General features: G+C 46.1%; 1 protein-coding gene across 2 annotated transcripts; it reads left to right on the forward strand.

The window, feature by feature from the left end:
- The first annotated feature begins 1,482 nt into the window (after nucleotides 1–1,482).
- On the forward strand, nucleotides 1,483–15,826 carry LHFPL5 (LHFPL tetraspan subfamily member 5). 2 transcript variants are annotated; one of them, XM_033094528.1, is made up of 4 exons: nucleotides 1,483–2,338; nucleotides 7,363–7,599; nucleotides 12,666–12,708; nucleotides 14,077–15,826. In XM_033094528.1, the coding sequence occupies exons 1-3, from the start codon at nucleotides 1,927–1,929 to the stop codon at nucleotides 12,674–12,676; spliced, it is 660 nt and encodes a 219-aa protein (XP_032950419.1). In that variant the 5' UTR covers nucleotides 1,483–1,926; the 3' UTR covers nucleotides 12,677–12,708; nucleotides 14,077–15,826. The 2 variants fall into 2 exon arrangements, with proteins under 2 accessions (XP_032950419.1, XP_032950409.1); XM_033094518.1 differs by having other exon boundaries at nucleotides 12,666–12,692.
- The last annotated feature ends 945 nt before the right edge of the window (nucleotides 15,827–16,771 follow it).

Below are 16,771 nucleotides of genomic sequence, written 5' to 3' on the forward strand. Positions count from 1 at the left end.
AAAGGGGAAATGATTCAACAATTATTATACAAGCATTAAAATACAATTTTTGAAAAAAAAAGGATACTAAATTATATAAACATTATCATCCAACTGTGTCAAACAGTATGTGCAGAAGGAGGGAAATACACCAAAATATTAAAAGAGGTAGTAATAATAATAATAATACGAAGAAGGAACATTTTTAGCACTTTTATATGTAAGGTTCTGGGCTAAACAGCTTACATACGTTATTCTATCTGGCCCTTATGTGATCTCCATTTTATAGATGAAGAAACTGAGGCTCAGGAAGACTAAATCCATGGATGGTCACTTAGCTAATGAGTGGTTGACTCAAATCCAGATCTATCTAAAGCCAAAGTCCATCTTTTTAAGATCATCTTGTCTCTCTTTAGATCTTGATGTTGGAGTTACGAGTAATTCTGTAACTTTCCTGAATTTCCTAGTTCTCTACACTTACCATGTATTTACCTATACAATCAGGAGAAATATATATATTTTGAAAAAGAGGGGAAAAAGCTATATGCAACAAAAACATAAACAAGAGGAGAAAGACATTATATTGAACAAAAATCACATGCTAAGGTCCGAGAAGGCTCATAACAAACATGTACTTTGTAGTTGCTTCTGTTATCACACTACCAACTTGTATATATATACATATTATATATATATATATATATATATATATATATATATATATATACACACACACACACACATACTGGAGGTGTCAAAAAATATATACAAGTGGACACTTTGGTCAACATTGCTCAAGCAGTAGTTCGCTGTCATCAGAAATGTCTGGACGCTGATGGTAACCATTTTGAACACCTCTTGTAATTGCAGAAGTCAAACGTGACTCTCAGTCATCTTTTATTATCGGTGTATATTGAGTATTACAATTTTAATACAGTTTTCCTTTCTTAAAATGTGTGTATATATGTTTTGGCACCCTCTGTTTATATACGTGTATGTATATATGTGTACACATATAATGTATTTATAAATAATTTTAAAACGATATATTTATAAATAATATATTAAAAATATATAGCATACACATATACATATACCTATATGTAAATATCTCACAGTCTGAGAGCAGGGGCCCTGCCGATTTTATCTCTGTGGTTCTTGCTTAGGGAAGATATCCTCCAACATAGGGCTTTGCACATAGTAGGCTCTTAGTAGCTGTTGATTGAGTGATAGGGTCTAGAAAACAGTGACCGGAAGATACAGTCAGAAAAGACCTTTCTGGCTTCCCGGAGAGTGGAGGTTACGGGAGGGCGACATGGGAGCCAGCGAGGGGATGGCGCTCAGGAAGCGGTTTTGCGGCAGGAATTGAGCGGGAGGAATGTGACAGCTGCAGTTCCACCCTCCCAATTCTTGTCATCGTCACTCAGGCGATGAGGGGTCTCGGTTCTCTGTGGTGGGAGTGTGCGGCGGGCGTGTCCGGAGGCTCCCCGCGCCTCCCTGGGGCGGGGTTGGCCCGTGCGGTCACCGGGTGCCTCCCGGCCCCGCCTCTCTGCCCCGGGGCGCTGGCCGCGGTGCTGAAGCCGCGCTCTCCGCGGAGGGAGGCGGGAGGGGCCGGCCGAAGGGGGCGGAGCTCTCCGGAGGTCTGAGCTGGAAACGGAGGAGGAGCAGGGCGGCGCCAGCAGGCCCGAGACCCTGGCGGGCTTGAGAGGAGGCAGGCGACCGAGAGCGCCCCGCTGGAGCGCACACAGGCACCTAGACAAGTTTCCCCTGAAGAAGCCAAGGTCGTCCTCCTCGTCCTGTGAGTCGTCTTTCCTTTACCTTGGAGAGCCCCTCACCTTGTGCCCTGACTGCAGCCTCCTGCCCGAAGCTGCTGAGGAGTGACCGCTTCAGGGCCTCCATCTGCACTTCCAGCCCGTAGGCCCCAGCCCAGGCCCCCGCGCCCTCACCATGGTGAAGTTGCTGCCTGCCCAGGAGGCAGCCAGGATCTACCATACCAACTACGTGAGGAACGCGAGGGCGATTGGTGTGATGTGGGGCACGCTCACCATCTGCTTCTCCGTGCTGGTCATGGCCCTCTTCATCCAGCCATACTGGATCGGTGACAGTGTCAACACCCCCCAGGCAGGCTACTTCGGCCTTTTCTCTTACTGTGTGGGCAACGTGCTGTCCTCAGAACTCATCTGCAAGGGCGGCCCACTGGACTTCTCCAGCATCCCCTCTAGAGCTTTCAAGACCGCCATGTTCTTCGTGGCCTTGGCCATGTTCCTCATCATTGGCTCCATCATCTGCTTCAGTCTGTTTTTTGTCTGCAACACGGCCACAGTGTACAAGATCTGCGCGTGGATGCAGCTGGCTGCGGGTGAGCAGGGATGGGGGAGGGCAGGCCGGGGCCCACCCCGGCCACAGGGGCAGCTGAGCCATCCCACCCACTGTGGAGGCTCTGGGTCTCCTACTCAGCTGTCCTCTGTTAGCCCAGCCCTACTCAGCGCTCTGTAGAAGCTTCTGAGGAGTAGAGAACTCAGAATGGCTGCGACCGAAAGGACCTTAGATCAAATTGTTCAACTGCCTCATCTTGCAGATGAGGAAGTAAAGTCCAGAGAGGACAAATGACTTGCTCAGGATCACATAGCTAGTTGACAGAAGAACTCGGGTGTTCTGACTCCCAGGCCAGACCAGAGGGTAGTGCTGCCCTGGGAGGGAGAAAGAAGGAAGCTTCCATTGTCGGCCATGTGGGAACAGGACTCAACTGCCGGGCAAATTAGTGATGCTAGTCAAGCATCTGGACGTCCCCGTCTCTCACTTCTGGGCACTTATTCTTTCTCCTTTAAGGATCTCCAGATCCCTGCTCTCACTCCTTCCTTCCCATCCCAAACTGCTCTCAGGGAAGATTCTAAGGCCAGTCGTTGATTTGGAGTGTGACCTCTCCCATAGAAACGTACATTGTGGAGTGAGAGTCTTTGTTCCTGAATTATAGGATTCCACACTGGACGTAGCAAGTTGGGGTGATGTTTTGTGAGGCAGAGGGGGTGCTGTCTAGGATCTGTAAGACCATGTGTGGTAGGTGGTGACTGGTGCTCAGCCCCTCTTCCTGCTCCTGGCCCAGGCAGGCCTCTCAGTGGTTCTGCTGGTCCTATTCTCCTCTAGAGCCAGGAAGAGATGGCCTCAGACTTTGTCTGGCAGCCTTTGGTTCTGCCCCACCCCAAGACTGCACATAGACTGTCCTTACTGGGAAGATGTCCAGGAGCAGTGCTGGGGACTGCAGACAAGAGTGAAGCCATCTTGACGTTGTTGGGTAGAATGAGAAGCAGTGTTAGCCTTAATGGGGGAGAATGAAACAGAGATCCGAATCCCAGAAAACTAAACATATAAACTCAAGACTGTCAGAGTTGGGAGGGGACCTCAGAGAGCTATAGGCTCCTGCCCCCCAACTATAGATGAGAAATCCTGGGCTGAGAGAGATGATAAGATTTGGCCAAGATAGAGCAGATCAACTTGTCAACTAAGGACCGAGGATATTTAAGGCAGTGGGTCCCAAAGAACTAGATGTATTTCAAAGACGTTTTTGTTGAGCCACATATTTGCGTAAATATAGTGATTTGCAGAATGCCTTCATATGTATCAATCTAGAGGAATCTCATCATGAGGCAGTGAGGTGGGGATTCCTCCCATTTTACAGGTAAGGCTCCTAGTGGGTAACTTGTCTTCGAGCACACAGGTAGTGAGGGACAGACCTTTGATTCCAGATTTATACCCAGGCCTCTCACCTGCTCTGGAGCAGCCTCCCCAATCCCCCTACCATCTCCCGTTCCTTTGTAGTCTCACTATATGAGGAGGGAAAGTCTGGGGCAGGGGTGAGGCAAGCCTTGGTGGGCCGTGGAGAGAAAGAAGGGGCAATGAAGATTTAGCAGTTTTGTGCTGAAGAAGAGTGGAATGGACCCTGGCATGCTTGCCAGCTTGGCCTGCATATCAGTTATGGATTCTGGAAACATATCTATCCTCTCATTCTCATTCTCTGCAGGTCCCCTCCTCCTACCTCCCACAACAAGTGTCATTTGCTGAGCAGGCAGTGCTGGGAAGGCCTGGCTGGGGGAGGCGTTACCAGGCCATCTGAGCCAGACTCTTTCTGGGTCATGGAGCTGGAGACACTGTTAGCAGAGGTGCCAGGTGTCATCTCATGAAACATTTATGTTGGGGGAGAGCGAAGGTGGTGTCATGTCCCATTCTTCAGTGCCGGGGAAGGGAAGATGAGCCAAAGGGAGGGATGAGGATGGGGTGTGCCCCACAGCCAGCAGCTGGGAGATGCATCCATTTGAAGAGACCTAAACCAGTTAGCTTGACCTTGCCAAAAAAGCTGGGAACCAAGGAAGGGAACAGGAGAAGGGAAAGAGGATTGATGGCTAGGGCAGTGTGGGGCTATAGGTTAACAATATTAACTGAGCTTCTGGATGCCAGGTTTAGCCTGAGTGTGGTCCCAGCTCCCAGAAACACAGGTAGGAGCTGAATCGTGGTAACCTCATTTGTAGGATGTAGCAACGGTACCCTACCCCAGGGCGGCGAGGATGGGATGATATAATGCATTCAAAACACCTTGCACAGTGCCGGACACATGATAAGTGCTCAGTAAATGTGAAATACACAAAAAACAGCTTTGTCAGTCAGGATGGGTGAAGTGATACCACAATAACAAACAACTCCCAAACCTTCGTGGCTTCAAATAAAGGTTTATTTCTTGCTCGTGGTGCATGCTCACTGAGGATCGGTTGGGGGCTCTGCCTTCACTGTTCTCGGCGGGAACCCAGGCTGATGGAGTATCATCTGTCATTACAGGGGGGGAAGGAGCTCTGGAAGGTCTCCCACTGGCAGTTAAATGCACACCACACTTCTGCTCACATTTTATTGGCCAGAGGGAATCAGATGGCCTTGCCTAACTTCAGGGGATGGGGGCAAGGAAGTAGAATCCTACTGTGTACCTGGAACGTTGGTGAACAGCTCTAATGACAACCACAGCCACCAAGGGTGCTTCCATCTGACTTCAATGACAATAAAAAGAGCAACAAGTCACGTTAGTTGGTCACTTACCATGCAGCAGACACTGCAGCAAGCATTTTCTCTACACGATTATACTTCGTCCCCATAACCCTGCTATGAGTCAAGTATTATTCTCCCTATTTTACAGATGAGAGAATGGAAGTCAGAAAGGGTATGCAGACTTGCCTGATACCGAGCTGACAGCCCTGAGACACCGCAAATGGGCTGACCCCCCACAGTGCCCAGGACCAGAGGTGGATAGGTGGGGTGCTCACAGAGGGCTGTGGTGCCCTTGTAACAACCTGTTTCCAAGTCAGAGGCGCTGGGCTCTTTTCTGGAGCCCTCATAGGGAGATTCTATGGAAGGGCCAACGGGAGGAGCGATGGGAAGAAGGAAAGTCCAGACGGACAGCTGCTTTCCACATTCACCGATTCACCTACACACTGAGCGTGTGTGTGTGTGTGTGTGTGTGTGTCCACCCCCCACTCCCTCTACCATTAAGCGAGGGGCCATGCCAGCCACCAAAGGCTGGTCTCATACCAAGAGGGGAAGGCCACAGGCTTTACCAAAGAGCTCTGGGAGGGTTCTCCCTCCCCCACCTTAAGTATCTTCCTGAAACATTTCTCAGTTTATCACTAAGTCTGAAATGTCACCATGAAACACATTCAGCTCTTTGGATATATGTCACACTCTGGGAGTAAGGGGAAATAACTTTGAAGTTAAGAAAGTTGGGAACTATGAGTTCAGGTCGTGGGTCTGCCATAGCTGGATGAGTGGGCAAGTCTCTTGGTTCCTTGACGACGTCGGTTTTCTAATCTGTAAAATGGGACATTAATATATGGTCTACTTAACAAGACTGTTGTGAGGATCAAGAGAAAAATGGTACATGAAGTATTTTGTGATCTATAAAAGAACTATATAAATGAGCTCCTCCTATAAGAAAAATCAAAGGAGGGCTGATCCATTTATGTGGGGAGGCGGGACCCTGATCTTCACACCTGACTGTGCATTTGTTTGATCTGCTGACTTGCTGACTTTCCTTGTAGGAACAAGCTGAGACCCTGGCAGATCACGTTGGGCCCTGCATGTGCTTCTCTGAGGGCCTCCCAGGCAGGGCAGCCTTGGGACTAAAGAGCCTCCAGCCTATGGAAGCAGGGCCCGGGGTGGGAAAGCGACACAGATAAGGGAAGGCACCCCCGTCCTGCATGGTGGTTGTCCTTAGCGTTACCCTGGTCACATCCCAGGATTATATCACTTGTCTGTGCAGCTAAGGAGCGATGGTTTGGTGGGAGGCCATGGGAGAAGTGGGGGAAGGTGGGGAAAATGGATGTTTTAGCTGTAAAGACTGAGTCACTAAAAGCACAGGGTGGGATGACAGTCGCCAACACTCGTGAAGTGCCAAGTATGTGCCAGCCTCTGTGCTGAGCACTGTCCCAGTGATAACTCATCTGAACCTCACTGCAATCCACACAGGGAGATACGAATATAATCCCATTTTCACAGATTAGGAAACCGAGGCAAAAACAAACAAGCAAACAAACAAACAAAACTTAAGTAGCTTGCTCCGAGTCACCCAACTAGTTAGCGAAGAGCTGGACTTGAAATCCAGGCAGCCTGCTCTAGTGTTTCCTGGCTTTTCCTAGTGCGAGAATCACCTAAAAACAGGGATTCCTGAGCCCAACCCTGACCCGAGAATCAGCATTTTAAGCAGGGCGTTCTTAATTCAGGGGAGAGTGGCCGCTGCGCTGTGCTGTACCGGGTGAGGGTGAGGAGACCTGGTTGTTTGAATGGAAGTTTCATGAAGGAAGCAGTGAGAGATGGGGCAGGAATACATCTTGTATTCATTGTATCTAAGATACCTGAGTTGTAGGACATACCGTTATTCTATGTCCTGGGAAAAGGGAAAATGCTTGTAAGGAAACTATGGCCGAAAGCTTTCTTATTAACCTATTTCAGAAATGTCGAGATATGAACAAATGTGTATTAGGAGTGATGAATTCTCCGGTCTGGGACCAGATTTTGGAAGGCTTTGAAGCCAGGGTAGGCAATCCGGGTCAAGTCCAGGGTGATTTGCTGGCTGAGGGCTGGTAGGACCACCTGGCATGGTAGGGTAACCCTCCCCGGCTCGGGAGCCCCGCCCTCGGCCCCGCCCGCTGGCTCCCAGGGGACAAGCCGCTTCAGCTCCTGGACCTCGGTTTCCTCCCCTGTGCTCTACAAGCCGATAGGAGCTGCCCCTGGGGCCTCTGAAGGCATCAACACAAGGAGAAGGGAGGTGACACGAGGACAGCAGTGCGAGGCGGGAGGCGGCAGGCGGAGGCACCCAGCCTGACACGTGCACCCCCTCTGGCCCCCCAGCCACAGGCCTGATGATTGGCTGCCTGGTCTACCCAGATGGCTGGGACTCAAGTGCGGTGCGGAGCATGTGTGGGGAGCAGGCGGGCAAGTACACGCTGGGCCAGTGCACCATCCGCTGGGCCTTCATGCTGGCCATCCTGAGCATCGGGGACGCCCTCATCCTCTCCTTTCTGGCCTTCGTGCTGGGCTACCGGCAGGACAAACTGCTGCCTGACGACTACAAGGCCGATGGACAAGGTAACTCGCCCTTCCCTGGGAGGTGGGGCTTCCTGTCAGCCACTCACTGAGCTTGGCCCTCCGAGACCAGTCAGACACAGCCCTTGTCCTGGAGGCCAAAGGCCAGTGGACGGTGGTGACAGACCTGTGTGACACAGGCTGTCTGTGATAGAAGGGTGTCTCCTGCACCCCGCACTCTCAGGGTCTATAGGGGAGGGAGCCCTGATCCAGCCTGGGAGACAGGCAGGGCCTCCCACAGAAAGCAGCACTGAACCTGGGTCTTGAAGTAACACTGGGAGTTTCTAGGTCTCTGAGAGGAGCACCAGCAGAGCAGAGCGGTGAGTTGTTGGGGAAGGAGGAGAAAGGCAGGTGAGGGTGCCCACGTGATAGCTCCTGGACTACAGGTGGTGGGAGCCTGAGCCCGGGGGTTAGGGGAGCCTTGGGGTTCTCCGTATGCCCATCCTGTTTCAGTTCCCTCTTGTGCACATCTTGACCCCTAAAAGTCCGCTGTAGCTGTCCCTGGAGGCCCAGGCGGATGCTTCAGGAAGCCTCCTCAGATGGCTCCCCATTGCCTGTCCTTCCTCCTAGAGTACTTTCTGCTCCTGTCTGTCATTAGGCTCTTCCTCTATCTTGAGGAGCTAACTTCTTCAGTACATATATTTCATCTCCGAGTCACAGGGCAAGGCCTGTCTCACACCCTTGTGAGTCTGGCAAGTGGCCACTGTGAGGGGCCTAGCACCCTTCAGACACCTCTGGAGTCTCCCTCTCCATAGTTGTTTCATTTCACCCCTTGGATCTGAGCAAGAAGAAACAGCCAAATTCCCTTGTCCCCTGTGACCAAGGACCCTTCCCAGGTGGGGAGCTCGAAGCCCAGAAGGGAGACCAACTGGAATGCACAGAAAAGTGGTCGCACAGATGAGACCAGAGCTCAGGTCTCCTCTGGCTCAGGCCGGGGCCCACTTCTCCATGGGGAAGAAACTGGAAACATTGGCCCCTTCTTTGGAGGTGTAAGAAGAGAAACTCACAAACTTAAGTTATGTGGTTAAGATGGAAACCAAATTACCAGAATGAGCTGGGTCAAGGAGAGATGAGAGAGAGATTTTCATTACACGCGTAGGGCCTTGGTCCCTTGTGGGCCCCATGAAGGGAAGGGAAATGGAGCTGAGCCTCTTCTATGTGCAGGAGTGATGTCAGGTTTGTTCAGAGGGGCAGTTTTTATTAAATCTTCCCAGCAACCGTGTGAGGGAAGGTGGGAGGTGGGGATTCCAGCAGCAGTCTCAACAACCAGCAGTGAGGGCGATTCTCCCAGGGAGGCCTCAGCAGGAGCTGCTGGAGGCGGGTTGTCTCGTTCTCAGTCCCACGGCCGGGCCACCCTGACTTCTGCCTGGACACGTACACACACACAGCATTTTTATATTCCTCATTTGCATTCTCTCTTTTTCAGAAGGGATTCTTTTAGCCAGAAAGAAATGTTGTTCACATAATCCCTCTTTAAAGTGCTTTCTTATAAAAAGATGGTTTTGTTCCTTTGACACTTTCTTTACTAATCAAAATGTCAATTCACTTTCCTTCCTTGTCTCTCTCCTTTCATATCCCATGCATCTTGTCCCCAATCTTTTCAGATGTGTTTCCTCTCCATACAGGATTTAATTTATTCTTTTTTGTTTATTACCTGTTAGGAAGCACCCACATAACCTTTCTGAATACATCTCACTATTCAATGAAGCAGTTATTGCTTCTGTCATAGCACAGAATTGGGTCAGGAGAGCAGAGTTTGAGTTCCGGTTCTTCCAAGTCACTTTACCTCAGTGTTCTTTTCAGTAAAAAGGGGGACACTGAGCCCTGCTCTGCTATCTCCATTATTGTGTGGCTGATGGAAACAATGAAAGTGGAAATGAAGCCTTGCCCAAGTACCAAGGGTGCCAAAAAAATGTATACACGTGACTTGTATTCATCTTTTGTTATCGGTATATATTGAGTATTACAATTTTAATAGTTTTTTTCTTTCTTAAAATGTGTATACATTTTTTTGGCACCTTCTGTATACAGTTGCTAATCTACTCTTTAGGGGTCAAAGAGGCAGAGGAAAAGGAGGACGGGCTTTGGAGTCAGAACTGGGTTTAAACTTTTGGTCCCACTGTTACCTAGCAGCGGTTACTTAACTTCTCTGAGTTTCAATTGCCTCATCGGAGCCTCATTTCTGTCGGGTAGGAGGCAGGTTTTTCATTATTTGTAAAAAACACCTACTTCAAAAGATTGTAATTAGGAACAAGATAAAAATGTCTGCTCTTGTAACTTCTATTAAAGATTGTACTGGAGCTTATAACCAAGGCAAGTAGGCAAGAAAAAGAAATTGAGTTTGGAGAGAAAGAAATAAAACTATTTTTTTAGCAGATGATATGATTTTGTATATGGAAAATCCTAACTAATCCACTAAAAAACTATTAAAACTAATATGCAACTTCAGCAAGGTTTCAGGATATAAGAGCAATATACAAAAATCTATTGGATTTGTATACACTACCAATGAACAATCTGAAAACGACATTAAGAAAACAATTCAATTAACAATAGCATCAAAAAGAGTAAAATACTAGAAATAAATTTAACAAAAGAAATGCAAAACGTATACATGAAAACTTAAAAATATTGTTGAAAGAAATTAAAGGCCTAAATAAAGAAAACCAGCCTATGTTCATGGATCAGAAGACTTAATATTGGTAACATGACAATACTCCACAAACTGATCTACAGGTTCAGTGCACTCTTATCAAAATCCCAGTTGGCTTTTTGCAGAAATTGATGAGCCGATCCTAAAATTCACATAGAAATGCAAAGGATCCAGAATAGCCAAAACCATCTTGAAGAAGAACTAAGTCAGAGGATGGATATGTCTTGATATCAGAACTTACCACAAAGCTGCAGTAGTCAAGATGGTGTAGGACCAGCAGAAAGATAGACATACATATCAATGGAATAAAATTGAGAGTCCAGAAATAAATCTGAACATCTATGGCCAATTGATTTTCAACAAGAGTGCCAAGACCATTCAGTTGAGGAAATAATAGTCTTTTCAATAAGTGGTACTGGAACAATCATATACCTACATGCAAAAAATTAAGTTGGACTACCTACCTTACATCATATACAAAAATTAACTCAAAATGGGTCAAAGGCCTAAATGTAAGATAGAAAATTATCAAAAGCTTAGAAGAAAACATAGGTGTATATCTTCGTGACCTTGGATTAGGCAATGGTTTTTTAGATATGACACCTAATACACAAGCAACCAAAGAAAAAAATAGATAAATTGGATTTCATCAGAATTGAAAACTTTTGTGCTTCAAAGGACACCATCACGAAAGTGAAAATATGGGGTGGCTGAATGGCTCAGTTGGTTAAGAGTGCGAGCTCTTAACAACAGGGTTGCCGGTTCGATTCCCACATGGGCCAGTGTGCTGCACCCTCCACAACTAGATTGAAGACAACAAGCTGCCGCTGAGCTGCCGGTGGGGCGGCCGGATGGCTCAGTTGGTTAGAGCACGAACTCTCAACAACAAGGTTACCGGTTTAGTTCCCTCATGGGGTGGTGGGCTGCGCCCCCTGCAACTAAGATTGAAAATGGCGACTGGACTTGGAGCTGAGCTGCGTCCTCCACAACTAGATTGAAGGACATCGACTTGACTTGGAGCTCATGGGCCCTGGAAAAAACACATTATTCCCCAATATTACTCAATAAGGTCTAAAAAAAAGAAAGAAAGTGAAAAGACAACCCCCACACTGGGAGAAAATATTTGCAAATCATAATTTAGTATCCAGAATATATTAAGAACTCCTACAACTAAACAAGGAAAATACAGATAACCCAATTTTTAAAATGGGCAAAGGATTTGAATAGACATTTCTCCAAAGAAGATGTACAAATAGCCAATAAGCACATGAAAAGATATTCAACATCATTAGTCATTAGGACGATGCAATTGACAATTACAGTGAGATATCACTTCATACCCACTAGGATGGCTGTAATAAAAAAGATGAAATATAACAAGTGTTGGTGAGCATGTGAGAAATTGGAACCCTCATACATTGCTAGTGAAAATGTAAAGTTTTGCAGTTGCTGTGGAAAACAGAATGGCATTTCTCTAAATGGTTAAACATAGAGTTACCCTGTGACCCAGCAATTCCACTCCTAGGTATATATCCCAAAAGAACTGAAAACATATATTCATGCAAAAACTTGTCCACAAATGTTCATAGCAGCATAATAGTCAAAAAGTGGAAGCAACTCAAATATGCATCATCTGATGCATGGACGAACAATATGTGCATATTCAAAACAGTGGAGTATTATTCAGCCATAGAAAGGAATGAAGTACTGAAAATTGCTACAATGTGTGTGAACCTTGAAAACTTGACATGAAGTGAAAGAAGCCAGACGTGAAAGACCATATATTTCATGGTCCCGTTTATATAAAATGTTCAGAATAGACTAATCCTCAGAGACAGACAGTAGATTTTAGTGGTTGCCTGGGGCTGAGAAGAGGGTGAATTGGGAGTGATTGCTAATGGGCACAGGACTTCTTGGATGAAAACCTAGAATTAAGATGGCAGTGATGGTTGTATAACCTAGTGAATATACTTAAAACTACCAAGTTTTACAAAATGATTTAAAATTTTGTTAGAGTATTATATCTCAACGAAAAAGAACGTGCTGAGGAGCGATGCCTGCGTATTATAGGTGATTAACGAATACTAGCTCTCTTCCCTGTCTTCCTAGGATCTCCATGACATCCAGCTGCACAATCCGCCCCAGTTCCTGTGCTCACTGCCCGGGGACACCTTTAGGCCCTGGGGGCCCCGTGGTGAGGGAGGAAGTCTAAATTGGAATTTGCAGTCTGGTAATGGAGACAATCTAGCAGTAGGGAATGACAAGCTGAAACATGTTATGAACAAAGAGGGAAAGCTTTCGTGAGAGTGAATAAGAGGAATCTGATCTAGTTTGGGGAAGGTGTAGTGTACAGGAAATTATCCTGAAAACGAGGCTTGGTTGTAAACAAATAACGTTCTTTCTCTTTTCGTTGCAGAGGAAGTCTGAAGCAGCTGAAGGGTCGGTGAGTAATTCCACAGGTGGGTGGTGTGCATGCCTCTGGAAGGGCTGTGGCCTTGCTTCCTTATTGAATCGTCAGGCTGTCAAGGAAGGTCTATAGGGGCTGCCGTGTGGCCTGCGGCTGACCCCTGACCCCAAGGCGGGAGCTGGGTGGCATCTGAGATCTTTACTGAGGGGCAAACGGGAACTCTTTAGTTTTACTTGTGTTTTGAGAAGTGGAAAAAGAACAAAGAGAGAAGAAATAATTTAAAACCATCAGGTGGTTTCATAAACTATCTTTTTGTGGAGCCTGGCAAACAGGAATGATGTTTTAGAAGTCGTTATTGTAATCTGGACCCGATTTTCAGAATTTTAAATGATCTGTAAGAAGATACTCAAAAGCCTAATAAAATAGAAAACAAAAACCATAAGAGGAAAACAAATATTCCAGAAAGCCAGGCTAATAGAATTACTGTATTGAGTATTTAATTTACCTTTATGCTTCCTGATAGCTGAGGCAAAAAGGAAAACACGACTTAACCAGTTTTAATGTATGGTTGAAAAGGAAGCACAACATCTTAATTTCCATATTGTCTCTTAAGTTTCCAAAATGTGATTTAACAACAACATTACGTAAGACGTTTAAAAAGAAAGAAAAAGAAAGAAGCCCACAACAGTATCACCTCCAATAGCTGCCATTTTTATTGAGGACCTATCCAGCAGGCCAGGTACTTTGTGTGGGTAGGAGGGAATATCTCCATTTAAACTATTTTAATTTTTGCAAATACCTTCCAATCTGTGACCATATAGATATACTTTTTTGAACACTTATAAATCAGCATTTCCCCCTCCCTTATTAGATGTTTCTCAAACTTGAATATGCACACAGTCTCCTGGGGGTCTTATTACAGGCAGATTCTGATTCATGGGAGAGGGGCCACAGACACGGCATTTCTAAGTGTTACCCCAGTGATGGGGGCTGAGTAGGGTTCACACTTTCAGTAGCAAACTATCAAAAACATTTTCTTAAGTTTTTGCAATGATATTAATGTTTTTAAAAGCTGCCAACTCCACACAATTTAATTGTGAAACCAGGCCCTAGTTACCAGTCATTTAGTATTGCTGTCATAGATAATAACTTTTTGATAAATTCTGGAGTGGAATTACTGAATCAAAGACACCTCTATGTCTGCTTTTTTCTTTTTTGCACCACATTTTATTTACATTTTAACGGACATGAGTTTTTACTTGAGGGACATTGAACATGATCTTATACACTAATGAAGAAGTTTGCATGTCTGGGTAGAACTGAACCAAAATGGGGGCATATGCGGGGAAGGTTTTCGTTTTTATTGGCTTTAAAAGTGTCACATTTTCTAATCTGACAATTTTTTGTTTTGATACTACAGGTCATCTATTTCCCTGACAATGGAAAATTAAGGATAGAATTCTTCCGAGATAAAAACTCGTTCCTGTCAAACGTCCCTGCCCCTGGCTACTAGAAGCCTGAAGCCCGGAGCCTTTCATTACAGAATTAGAACCTGGCAGTCTCCTGAGACCAGACCTCCTACTGTCTCCAGAAAACTTTCAGGTGATGCAGAACTGCAGTGGCCCACATCAAAGAAACTCAGAGACATGGGTGATATTCTCCTGACTGGGGACTCACGTTCTCTTCTATCCCTTCATACTCTCTCAAGGCCTCTCCTGTAAAACAAGAGGCGAATGAGTCCATGTCTGGGGCTCCCCGGGTCTGAGTGTCTGACAGCCTCATTAACTGAGGTTGCCCTCATTTGAAGGCACACCGGAAACGCCACTGGCTGTATAGGGCGACAGAAGAGGTGGCTGTGAGCTGCTGGGTTGTTTCAGGTGGAGGTTTTCGGAGGCCTGTGCTTCTCCTTAACCCATACACTCTGACAGCATTTTGGTTTTTTATTGATGCTCAGAGGTGAGTAAGGCATAGAGGCTCCCAGAACCTGAACCCATCGGGACGTTTAATAAAGATTGGGTGAACATAGGATCTAAATACTTAGGAGACTAAATTGATGATTTTTCCCTTTGGAACCCCAAATCCCATTTCTTCGTGGTCCCCACACTGACCCAATCAGAACTGGCTATGAGCTTCAGAAGTTTATTTGTGTCTAAGTATAGTGACAGATGACATGTCTTGTAACACTTCGAATTTGCCACATTAAATGGTGAATCTTTTGCCAGCCTCCAGAGGGGAGCTCGGTTTAGGGAAAACCTCATTGTAGCGAATGCCAAGGCCAATGAGAGGTTCTCTAGGCTGTTCCCTGCCTGGGGCGTAGTGTATTAGAATCTGGGTTTTGTCGATTATCTGCAGTGAATGACCCTGGGGAATGCCTGGGCCTCGTCCATTTACTCAGGAAAGAGGAAGCACGGGCACTGTTCTCTCACAGGGGAGAGGGATAAATGCTCAACAAAGCTGTCATGGGTCTTGTCCTCACTTGGGCATGCAGCAGCGACACTGTGAACAGGAGGTGTCTTATTCCTGGGCTGTAGGGTATGATTTTTCACCAGTGCACTCTGACAACCGGCCGTCAGTGTGGAGTTTCTTTTCCAGTTCAGATGGGCGAGGAGTGAGAATCCTTCCAGTACCATCCCAGTTGTGGCTGATGGTAGCTTTATAATGGAATTTAAGAACAGTGATATTTGTATTTTCTTGTGCTGACAAAATTATTTCAGAGTCAGGCGAGCTTGATGAATGACAGAATTTGACAAGTTCTGTAGCTTAGTGAGTTTCCTATCTACATTTGTTCATTTATTTCTTATAATTTTACTTTTTGTAAGAGGCATAAAAGACTTCTAAAAGCCTCTCTACCCACAAAATATTTATCACTGAACTGGGACTCATGGTGTTTCACAGAAGCTTCTGGGGGCTTAAGGCGCATCTGCCAACAGCCCGCGTCTAGCTCTTACCAGGAAGTCAGTGCTGGGGAAGATCTGCAAAGTCCTGTGACCCAGCGTTTCACTTTAGCCTAATCTTCAAGGAAACTCAGAAGTCACCCTCTCCAATAACAGTGATTTTGGTTGACACCTTGTAACTGCTTATCAGCTCTTTTCAAGTGGCTTTACCTGTAAATAAATGCTTGAAATGCACCTCAAATCTCATCTTTGAAAGTATATAGAAAATCAATAAAATCAGCACTCCTCTAACCAAGTTGTTTTATTCCTTCCTCACTTCTGGCTTGCCTCTGCCTTGGGCTGGGGGTTAGGGACAGTTGTGACACCCAAGTTTCACCAACAATGACTAGCCCTGAGCAGATGAGGAAGGACTAGCCATTTATACCTGAAATGTGAACTGCAAGGATATCCCAAATGCTTTATCTTACATCCCTGAATTAATTACCTGTTGCTGCATAACAAATTACCCACAACTCAGTGGCTTTAGAACATTCGAGTTTCTGTGGATTAGAAATCTGGCACATCTTAGCCAAGAGTCTCTGCCTCAAAGTTTCCCACAGAGCTGCCATCAAGGGGTTGGGTCTGCTTCCAAGCTATTTGTCTGCAGGATTCAGTTTCTCACAAGTTGTGCTGATGGCCCGAGTTCCGTGCTGGCTGCGGGCCTCTCCATAGGTGTATTCACCTGGCAGCTTGCTTCCCTAGAGTAAGAGGGGACACAGACAGAAGCTACAGCCCTTTTGTAACCCTGTCTCAGAAGAGAAACGCAGTCATGTTTCCCTTCATCTGATTGTTAGAACAGTCACAAATCCAGCCCACATTCAAGGCAAGGGGACTACACAAGTGTGTGACTACCAGGAGGTGGGAACCACTGGGGTCCTTTTACAAGTTTTCAGTTGTTCATAATTAAATTTTCTGCTGAAATGGGCATGTACCAGAATGCTTTATTGGAACAAAGATTAGATTCGAGTAACCTTATGTGCTGCTGATGGATACATGTTTGTTCTGTAATAAATTCAGTTGCTGAAGATAAAGGGGCCCTAACCCTCAAAACTCATCCCATTTCTATCTAACCTCAAGAATTTATAGCAGGGTCCACTAATTGCCAGCACTGACCATACTTTCCTCTATATTTAGTAAATCCAAAGCTACCAATGCAGTCGCTTAGAGGCACAAGTTCTAAGA

The sequence above is a fragment of the Rhinolophus ferrumequinum genome, chromosome 3, assembly GCF_004115265.2.
Source record: "Rhinolophus ferrumequinum isolate MPI-CBG mRhiFer1 chromosome 3, mRhiFer1_v1.p, whole genome shotgun sequence".
In the NCBI taxonomy this organism is placed as follows: domain Eukaryota; kingdom Metazoa; phylum Chordata; class Mammalia; order Chiroptera; family Rhinolophidae; genus Rhinolophus; species Rhinolophus ferrumequinum.

Coding starts and splice junctions, on each gene's coding strand:
- LHFPL5 (XM_033094528.1), top strand. CDS start 1,927: ATGGTGAAGTTGCTGCCTGCCCAGGAGGCAGCCAGGATCTACCATACC. Junction 2,339..7,362: donor GTGGATGCAGCTGGCTGCGG/GTGAGCAGGGAT, acceptor CTGGCCCCCCAG/CCACAGGCCTGATGATTGGC.